Consider the following 10,992-nt stretch of genomic DNA (forward strand, 5'->3'; position numbering starts at 1 on the left):
AACTAGATTCTGACTATGTCAGTGTAGCAAGTGCACACAGATAGAAAATGATGTCTATCCTGCTTTCATGTGAATGCAGTGTAATAGTTTAGAAACGATTTCAAAATGAATTGGAAATAAACTTACAAAGAAGGAGAATAACAACAACAATAGCAAAAAAGTATCACCAACAACGACAACAAAACCAACAACTGCTACGAAAGCATCATCAATGCAGAAGTTAATCCTTTCAAAATATGCTATAGCTTAGGAGAGTGGCTGGTGTTTTTGCTATCTGCTAACTGAAAACAAAGTAGCTGATTGCTTTGCTGGACATAAGAAATGTTTAACCAATCACAGGCACCCTCATAACTGCGCGTGCAGACGGTAGTCTAATACAGGTGCCAAGACAACGGAAAAGCGAACAAATGGTAGAGGGAAGACAGGTTAAAAAAGGACGGGCGCGAGTTTTTCCTTTTTTCTCAAATGCTCGTCCTTTTTTTCTTTTTCACCCGCCTCTACAATCTGGGATCCTGGAATACGCTTCGCACACGGTACCTTTCGGTAGCGTAACCTGTAGCCTGTGAACGCGGACGTGAAACAACTGTTCCTGCTTTCCCGGTAGGCAACGCAGCCTGTAGATTAGGAAGTTTTTTTAATGACTCGCACTCTCCTCGCACTCCACCGAAAACCTTGCGAAACAATCTGTGGGCTACAGTGGCGCCGTTAAACCAAAGTTGGTGTAAGCCGTCTGATTTCGCACGTTAGGATGGTATCTAAAACATTACTGGGTTCATACCATAACCTGGGTAAATCCCATGCAAGCTCTTGATTCAATTAAGTGCCCTTGAAAAAAGTCAATGTGTCGACTGTCAGCAAGATTTTCTCTTTCTGTCAGTAATCTGCGCTCTTTATGAGACAGCGCCCGTTGTGCCGTCAACTCGAAGTGATATCGTCTGTAGTTTACTCTCCTTATGGAACAAAAGAAGGACACAGTACACAAAACGTCATCGTTTTAACATCAATTTTTATTTGTAAACTGCAAATTGGCGTGTCACTAAACTTCTTCTTAAGCCTTAACAAATACGGTACTTGTACAGCCTCTTCGTGTCAGTTATAATTTTCATTTCTCTTTAGCTGAAATAAATAATGCCAATCTATGGTCCAAAGAAATAGACGTTATTACCAATACATTTATAAAAAAAGAATAAAAATTTAATACCTGTGCTGCTTAACGTTCATCCTTTAGCCCTTAATTTCCCACAAAAGGCGAAATTAAAATAATTTATCCTTCCAGTATCAATATTCTATCAAACGCAAAAGTGATGAAAACAACGAAAATCATTAACTAGGAGATGTGGCCTCAAATTTAAGTCAGTCATTACAAAAGGTCAGTATTTCTAGGCTTGCATCAAAGTTTAAGCATAAATGCAGTGTATTCTGCAGCAAATAAGCAAATTATATAATTACAGTTTGTTACAGTTGTCATCAAAAGACATAAGGAATTATCTTGTAAGGTACCATCTGACAGTACTTGTCCCAGAACGCACCATACTTCTGCCTGCATCTGATATCATCACGAAACGAACGGTGGATCAGAAGACACAGGATGAAAACAAAGTAGAAATACGGCAGCACGTGACCAAATCCACACGCCAGGCAATAGGACAGCGCGTTCAGCAGATCTCCAACGTAATTGAAATGGCGGGAAAGTCCCCACCAACCGGAAGCCAGAAGGTAGGAGTGCTTTTTCTCCGCGTCAGTAGTAGCGTAAGGCGCCAAAATGTACCGAGCCGGCTTCCCCCAGATCGTACACTTTCCATTCGTCTTCATTGCAACCCGGAAGTAATCTTTCTGGTGGTTGACAGAACGGAAGATCAAGTAGCCGGACAGGCCAATGAAGAGAATAGCTGCAAATCCCCACCAGGGCAAGCTTATTGGATTGTAGGCCAGGTAGACACTTTGAAGAGTGTACATGAAGGGAAGCCAGACTGTGTCGCCCCAGGCCAGGTAGAAGCCAAAGTGGTCGTGAGCTATGTCAATTGTGCGCAGATACCAAGATTCGTTGAGGAAGAAGTCTACAACATACGTCCCGTGCAATAGGTTGAGGAGAATCATCGAGTTGCTGACGTAGCCAAAGTCTTTATACTGCTTGGCAGCGAACGACAGGTTAATCAAAGTCCAGGCCACTATTCCAGGTCGTCCGTTGAAGAACAGTTTGAAATCAAAAGGGCCAATCCTGGGGTTGTGTTCCACACCCATGAAGAAGTCGTAGAACCCCGATCCACTGAAGCATCGATCCTCACGATGACTCGGAAAATAGTGCGCTTTGACGTACGAGAAGAAAGCCAGGCTGAAACCAAACACGTTGGTGATGACCATAAGGCCTCCCCAGTTGTCGCTAATGATTGTGGCGTCAATGAAGCCCTTCATAACCAGGATGAAGAACAGAACATGTGTTACAACCCAAGCACTTATTCCATTGCACTTGTAAGTCAGCACATTCCCAGCAGGTGTGGCCGTTCCTCGTCTGATGCGGCCAGGAAGCGCCAAGAACAAGACCACCTGCAGGACCATCCAGATGCTGTACAACTTGATGGCGCCTGCGTTGACCTCCGGGAAGTTTTGCATCATGAAATCGACGATAGTCCCATCGGATATCTTACTGAGCACTTGCCTTCCCGCATCTCCAAGGGAACACTGATACGAGTGACAGGAGAGCCAAAAATACGCAACGCACACCGGTGGCCATAGCAACATGAAGGATCCTAAAATAGCGACGCTGACACCTGGTAGGCCTGGGGACAAATTGATGATGTCATTTTTATTTCTGACGGTCTCGGTGGACTGGATACCATTAGCATGGACGTCATCTGCTTTTTTCCGATTAACAAGCGACTGGGCAGTGCCCACGTGACCATTTTGTGCTGCCGGCTCCTCGATGTGATGGGGACCAATACCGTTCACAGCTGAGTGGCCCTCGTCTGTGATGACTTCAGAGGGTGACCTCATGGTAGAGTTTTAGTCGAAAGATCACGTGTGTCTACGAAGACAACTAAAAATAAAACAAAACGTTTTCAGTTTTATGTCAGTTATACGTCAAAAATATATATTTTTGTGTTCAGCAGTTTCAGTTTCTTTGCCTTCTTTCAGTAGCAATTTGTTTTCTGTACTTGTGTGATTTGTACAGAACATGACATTCAGTTCTGACGGAGGCACGTCCAAAAGTGTGTGGTTTTATTAATTTTTTTTTATTCCACATCATGGAGAGTTTCTCGAATTCTGTCAATTCTCGCCATGATATTTCTAATCAACTTCGTGGATAGCTGTTTTCATCTGATTTTCACACAACTTAGACTGATACGAGTGAAGTCCGGTCCTTATCCTAGAAAGAAGTGTTCATAATCGTTGGGTGGCGTGTTTTGTAATCTGGCACAACATCAGCGTTTGTAACAATTAATCCAATGGATCTCACTTTTTTTTTTTTCCGGCAGCATCCTGGGCGACAATCCTAGATACCTATGTAACTCGTTTAATCAAGCAATATGTATATTTTTAAGCGAAGTTTCAGTGTAAGCTAGTCGACTTTTTCTAACCGGAAAGAAATGATGGTTAATATCCCATCTATTGTTTGTGGATTACATTGGCAGCGGATTAGTTTTTTGGCAAGGCCGCCCTTAATCCCTCTCAACGGCTAGCCCCATCACCGCCAATAATTTTCTTATAACGCCGACACTATTAAACTGTCCGAAAACTCTAGAACAAATATTTAGACATCATCATACGGCGCATTCATGTCTCGAGTGTTCGTCTTTTGGTTATTTTTTTGGGCTCTGTCTGCTTCGATATCGTAAAGAATGAAACGTCTCTCGAGATTGGAAATAGCTTTAAGTGTGGTGAATCTGCAATTGAAATTATTGCTGAAAAAAAAAATGGAAACACCAGCTTTTGTACTTGAATAGGCGTCAATAATCCCATTCATTGATGAGGATTTCTTCGCCACTCAGTGCACTCTGAGGATAATTCGTTTTCTTCGGTGCAATACAAACATATCCCTATTAAATGGAAACTGAAATGGTCAAGCTACAAGACAGACCGCTATGGAGATTTTCCCATTGACCGGGAAACGTCGTAAAAAGCAGACTTTTCCTTGACAGTTAATAGTTGCCTTGCCAATATTTTGTCTAGTATCCTGAGCAGGTGACCCAACTGAAGCAGATTAAACAATAGCTACAAAGGAAACTACAGCTTAATGCACTTCGTCCTGCAATTCCTTTGAGTTAGGGGAAAACATGCAAAATTCACGCATTGTGAGCGAGCACTGTAATAAAACCCGAACTTTTAACATGTGTTATCGTATGATCAATTGTCTGTTTTCCCTGGCTGCAACAGACACGGCTCCAAGGTCAAGAATGAAAAGGCCGATCTATTTTATATTTACCCGCGGTGTTTTCCGAATTATTTATTCAACAAGAATTATTGCCCCTCGCTTACCTTTATAAAGTTGTCAATCAGCTTTCTGAATTTATCCACAATCTACGAAGTTCACTGCACGGCTGTTTTAGTGCGTAGAATGCAGGTCTTTTTTGTTCTTCGACGGAGTCTGCCACGTCTTCCCTCGAACGAAGTCCTCAGCGAAAACGTGACCCTACCGGATGTAATTAATCTAATGTGAGGGAGATATAGATATAAATAAAGAGCCCTTTAATAGGGTGGGTTCAATATCATCCCGCTGTTCTCGACCCCCTTGGCGGAAGACCCCCAGAAAATTTTTGTCCGGGCTCTAAATACCGGAGTGGCCTTGACCCTTCTTTTGTTTATCCCGGCTGTGTTCTTTTTCTTTTCTGTTCTGGCCCGAATATACAACATTTTACGAAACCCTCCTAAATACCGAAATATATCACCAACGAGCAGGATTTTATCGAGAGATCGCAGCTTGATTTTAGTTATCTTGTTTTTCGTCTTCTTCCTAACTCCAAAATTTCTCAAACCGTGTTCTAGCAATAAAAGGTTGCAAATGCCAAACTCCCTTCCAAACGAAGCCTCTTTGTTTATCCATCACGGAACAAAGCTTTCTTTCTCTTTATACAACTTTATAGCCGGAAACCAGAAATGAGAAACCGTATGGAAGTGGTCCGCTAAGGAAGTTTTAATTAACATCTCAAACGGAAGCCACACACAACGAGGCCAACAAAAAGTGCTTGTACTTGTTTCGGTGGCATCTAGAACTGGTGACTTCAGCGATTACTCTAAGCTACGAAATCGTTGGTATGGTTGGAAGAACTGAGAAGACCGAATGAGGAAAAAAAACCTATGCATAGAACAAACTGTGTCTAACGGCTAGCCGTTTAGAATTTGTACTCCGTTTCAGAAAACTTATTTCAAACATCTCGAATAACGGCAAGAAAATTTGTAAAAATAAAGTAAATTCATCAGAAAAGGCCTTTGGTTTGTACAGACATTAGAGGGAAAAGTAATCTTTGTTTTTTCTTACCTGTCTGTAAGACATGGAAATACGCAGGGTTCTTCTTCATTCATTCGCTCATTTTGTTACTGGGCTCTATGACGTCACTGAAGTGTGCATTCAACACTGCATAGATGGTGCGTGCGCGCGCGCTCACTTATTCCAGGGAATTCCAGGAATAAGAAATTTCTATCTCATTTGGACGGATGAAAAAAGTTGTCTAATGAAATTCGAACTGAAACTCGATGGCTTTTTTGACGTAGAACACAGCGAAATTCAGGAAATCAGTAATTGGGATACGAAATGTCGTTCAGTCTAGGCACTTGGCAAAGCAGATTCATTTTAGTTAAAAAAAAAAAACAAAACAACAACAAACAAACAAAGAAAGCATGTGTTTCAGATGTAGCAAGAAAAAGATAAAAGATAAGCGCACTTTTCACGCTTTTCCTAAGTTTGGTTCTAAGATTTTAGGATCTCATCTTTTTATTTAATGAATTTGTCACTTGGCACGTTTGGACTGACAAACTAACGTGGTGTTGGTGTTCACGCACTGAGAGTTCGCTTTTGTTGGAACTGGGAGGCGAAACACTCTACCTATTCACGTCCCCAGCATTTCTGAATCACGTGGCGAAGAGATAAAATTGATAAAAGTAAGCAAAAATCACTTAAACTGGTCGCTTTGTTGTCTTTCTGTGGTAGATGAAGCACACCTGTCATGGCCGGCGAACAATAAAATAATCTCAATAGAAATTTGCATATGCCAGCAAGTAATTTTCGAAGCGAGCCTCCTTCTAATAAGATTTAAACGATTATAAAAAATCTTTGTGAATAAAAATATCGAGTCACATCTCTATGGGCCTTGAATCCTGTCCGGATCCAGAAAAATATAGTGACAATCTTTGATTGAGTAAACGAACAGGACAAATAAACACTTTAAATTGAAAAATCGAGACCAGTTCAATTCGACGACGATTTTCAAATTTTTAAATGAAATTATTTTTCCATATTGATGATCTCGCTAGGTCAAGCTTCGGGTGACTTAAGGCGTTACTTCTCACAATATGTTGACTCCGACGTTGGTCTTTGCCTTGCTTAACTGTCGACTGCCATGTTTGTGAATAAAACGTCAGCCTCTAGCATTTTCTTGTGGTTTTAATTTTAAAAACTCCGTCCTTTGTACCCTTTGAGCTGCGAGGTTTAAAAAGCTAGTCGACCTTGATTAGATTGGCCGTGTAAGATTTATCAGTTTCAAAGAAAACTGAGGGAGCCAGTGTATGATCGCGGCGCTAGAAAATAACAAAATCATTTCCAACACTCGATGCAAATAAGACAATTTCGCTTAACATATGCAATAACGATTGATTTGAAGTGAAGAGGCTGAATATGGCTATGGAAATTAAAGGTAACTGCTAACATAAATCATTTCATCATGTAGAATCTTGGTAAGCGAACGAACTGGACTAGCGTTTGTTTTGGTAGCCGAATTCAATGTTACAAATAATTAATTTCGATTCAAGGATCTTATAATCTCAACTTGTTTTGAAGATGCTCATGGCTCAATATTTCAGTGATATTTGAATGAAATTCGCCGCAAGCAGAAATTGATCGAGCCTGGTTCACATTTTCCCTCAAGACAAGAAAGATTAAATAAAATTTACCTTTTACAAAAAAGAGTGGCAGCCAGGCGCTTCTGACGTTCAACGAAGGCTCCGCCACAATAGACACATTGAACTGTGCGTCACACGCAAAAACTGGTTAAAAAATTATTGCTTTATCTAGTTATCATAAATATATGCGACAAAGACTAAGAATCTTTCACAGTAAAAACTGGCTAGTGTGTATTGTCCAATAGCAGACGCCTCTGGTTTAAATTTCCATTCTGAAATTGAAGGAGGCGGTTTACAAAAAAGAATGGTTTATAACAAAAGAGATAAAAAATAATAATTATAAATAATAATAATAAATTGGAATTTTTATTGTAAAACAAATTTACAGAAAAAAAGGCTGCGTCTTGTTTAGGATATGTCCATTCGTCAGCTGTTTCGTTATTGCGAGATATTGTTTATCACTCAAACTTAACCAAAAATGGGCAAAAATATTGCCAATTTTTTCCCTCCGAAAACCGTGTTTTCTTTCTGTTTCGATAACAAAATCTCAGTTTTATTCCATTCGTGCCACCTGCCTTATTTAGTGTTCTTTTGTTACAGTTTAAACAAATCAATGTTTAGATAGCTATCAGATGAGAATACCGTACTATGTTTCCATTTTTTCACCAGCAACCTATTCAGCAGCCATATATTTTTCTTTTCTTTTTTCTTAGTATTTGATAGCATGGAGCGACTAAATGACTTCGCTTATTCATTATTCAGCTCCGCTTCGTGGGGAACAAAAAGCGCGCGAACTCGAGTAGAAATATCTCACGATATTTGTACACCACAAGACCGATTTAGCAGATTCCATACTGAGGAAAACACTGCAGCCTGCTAATACAACACAAGGCAGACAGGCGGCTGTATTCGCAGGCTAAACAAACGGCTGAGAAAATTGGTTAAGGTCATTCCTCAGTATTACATTGCGCATCCCGTATTGCGCATAATTTTACGAGATAAATCGTCGTTTTCTTGTAATCGAGTACCGGGACCTATCATTTATCCTCTTTTTATGAGTCTAGCAATCACCTTTTTTCTATAAAATGAATATAAACAAATTTCTATTGTAGAAAAATAAATAATCGACGGAAATGTGAACTTAGCCAATACTAGTGATAATATAATTGTGACCTCGGGATGACTTCTTGCTAGGAACAAGTTGAATCAGTACTAGTGGCGATTGAAACAATATTAAATTGTTCCTTGAAGTCGATGTGGTACATCTATAGTAATTCTCGTTCCTCTTAACAGCTAAAGTTATATTTCGCGTTTTTCTTTCTCCTCATTTTTTTTCTGCTCTCAAGAATGTTAAGTGAACGGTTCAAATAATGTTTCCAAAAGCTGATATTGTAAGGAATCATGGGGTATATTCAAGGTCTTCCTGTTCCGAAACGAATACCAGGACCCCTCTTTTTTATTTCAAAAACCCCCGAAAACAGGCAAAGTTTGAATGAAAATCTATTGTCTGTTCTATTTCACGTGCTGAGCGAAGGAACTTTTGCACAAACATAAGACCACTGACTGTGAATGTTGTTTTCTTTCCGGAAAGGGCGGACTCTACATATTAAGTGTTTGCCCTTGACTGAACTTCATGACGTATGAATAAAAATCGGCGCGCTCAGTTAACTTTTCAACAGAGCTCTCACGAAAATAACATCTGGAATATCTTAACCACCCCTGCTCCTTTTTTGGTGTATTTTAACCTCATTCGAGCTTTTATTTTTACATACTGGTAAGTTTCCTATCAAGAGGAATATTCTCAATGCTTACATATTACATTGCCGGTCACGAACAAAGCCGGTACGCTCGGCTAAAATCTATCAAACAGGGTAAATAAAAAATAATAAAACAAAATTACTGGGTGCAATGGCACAATAACTCAAATTATGTTTTAACTTGCCATGCATACAGCCTTGGGGAAAAAACTGTAATCTAATCCACCGGAATCCATCGCTTCTTACTACAGGTAGCCCAAGCTCGATGAGTGTCCGTAGTGTGTTGCGCATCGACTTACGCAACAGTCGAAACATAAGGATTTGTATGGGGAGAAACGGTTGTATTCTAAAACCGGAGACTATTAACGAGTTAGAAGTAAAAAATAACTTACTTCACTTCAGTCGCTTGTTTCTTTGTTTCCAGTGAGGTTTCTGGGTCGATGTATGGCTATTTAGGTGGTTTTCAGTTCCACTGCATTGCGTTCTATATATCCCTTTCCCTCAGCGGGAACAATTTGACAGACAATTGAAGCGTGGCAAGCTATTTTTTATTTCAAGCTCGCGTATTTTCAGGTTTTAGAATACAACCGTTCTTCCCATATTTCTTTACATAAACCTCTGTTCAACAAATGGAAGAAGTTTTATTTTACTTACCTGTATCTCGGCTTTAGCTGATATTTTCTCGGCGTTTGAACAACATCACGACGTATAGTCGCTTTCCCTACAAATCACGAGAAATAAAAGTATTTAGTCACCCGCGTGGCTGTCTGGAATATCAATCGTCTCCTCGTCCCTCGACCCAAGCCCCGAGTGAGCGAGACGCGCGGGTCAGTGTTGGAGGTAGATCTTTCCGTGACTTTGACTATGTTGTTTTTCATAAGATATTAATCCGTTAGTCTTCTTCGTCAAGCATACAAAGCACTCTTTTCAAATGGTATAGAAATCAGTAACAATGGATCCTCGAACACATTTTCATTACAGTCAGATTGATTTGGAGATCAAGCGTTTTCAATTTTGAGGACCAGCCCTTCAGAGCTGTTTTTCTAAATTGTCCCGAATGCTAGCTGACATTATTTTCGCTCTGTTCTACAGGATAAAACAGACAGGATGCAAAAAAGGCGAAATCTAAAGAGTTTTGAAGTGAGAATTAATATACAATAAAATTGCTTAATTTAAACACATGGAAACTGATCAGTACATGAATGACTGATGATAAAATCCCCTTTATTTGTGACTACTTTTATTGCCGTCATGTCGTTGTACTGGTCAAACTAGTCAAACCAGTTGACGAATGTTTGCCCAGAGAGCTGTTAGATGTCTAGATCAATGTGTTTCCCAATAACTCGCTCACGAAACACTACACAGAACTGAATTTGTCCAGTTGTTTTTTGTTTGTTTCTTTCTGTCTTTTTCTAGTCTTTTGAAGTGATTCTTTTATATTTTTGTTTGTATTTGATCTTAGTATTGATCTTGCTAATCTTCGAGGACCCTTCCGTAAATCACTTTCACGGTGACGTAAGCATCCTCAATAAAGACGATTGTTATTAGTACCTGATTGTGATATAATCACTATTAATATTGCTTATGCGAACTAACGAGGATTTTGTCACGATGTGATTCGTACCTTTTAACAAATCGATGTTGATTCAGTTTGTGATTGGCTTCTTACCTCTTCTGTACAATATTTTAGTATCGAGGTGGGCGAAGTCAGGTCAACAGCGCAAGTACTTCTCGATATTCGGTAGCTAACATCAAACGACAATTAAAAAGCATATCCGATAGTTTGTTGTCTAGTTCTAAAACACACAAAGATATCACGGCAAGATGTTCGGAATATTTGAATGAATGAATCATGATGGTTTACACATTATTTAACAAAGCTTTACAGTCGAACATCTCCTTACGGACACCTCTTTAATATAGACACCTTCCCCAGGGGACACCTCCCTATTAAGGACACAGTTTACCTGGTCCGAAAGAGACGAAATTCATATAAACTCTACCTCTGTAAAGACATGTAATACGGAAACCTCCACAATGCGGACAATCTTCCCTGTCCCTTTGATGTCCGCATTAAAGAGATTCAGCTCGATTATATTTGTATAAAGATGGGTGCTTTAGAGCGATTTTCACTTGAGTGTCGAAAGTAAATTGCGTTTGCTTTGGTTTTGCATTGCTACGCTTA

At 39.7% G+C, this 10,992-nt stretch overlaps 1 protein-coding gene across 3 annotated transcripts; it reads right to left on the reverse strand.

The window, feature by feature from the left end:
• Window positions 1–989: 989 nt before the first annotated feature.
• Window positions 990–9,556, reverse strand: LOC144644304 (7-dehydrocholesterol reductase-like). 3 transcript variants are annotated; one of them, XM_078503764.1, is made up of 3 exons: window positions 9,462–9,556; window positions 4,474–4,627; window positions 990–3,034 (listed from the first exon to the last, which is right to left on the reverse strand). In XM_078503764.1, exon 3 carries the CDS (start codon window positions 2,989–2,991, stop codon window positions 1,468–1,470), a length of 1,524 nt encoding a protein of 507 aa, XP_078359890.1. In that variant the 5' UTR covers window positions 2,992–3,034; window positions 4,474–4,627; window positions 9,462–9,556; the 3' UTR covers window positions 990–1,467. The 3 variants fall into 3 exon arrangements, with proteins under 3 accessions (XP_078359890.1, XP_078359888.1, XP_078359889.1); XM_078503762.1 differs by lacking the exon at window positions 9,462–9,556 and adding an exon at window positions 7,102–7,251; XM_078503763.1 differs by lacking the exon at window positions 9,462–9,556 and adding an exon at window positions 5,474–5,567.
• Between the last annotated feature and the right edge of the window lie 1,436 nt (window positions 9,557–10,992).

The sequence above is a fragment of the Oculina patagonica genome, chromosome 2 (genome assembly GCF_052425735.1).
Source record: "Oculina patagonica isolate OP01 chromosome 2, crgOcupat, whole genome shotgun sequence".
In the NCBI taxonomy this organism is placed as follows: domain Eukaryota; kingdom Metazoa; phylum Cnidaria; class Anthozoa; order Scleractinia; family Oculinidae; genus Oculina; species Oculina patagonica.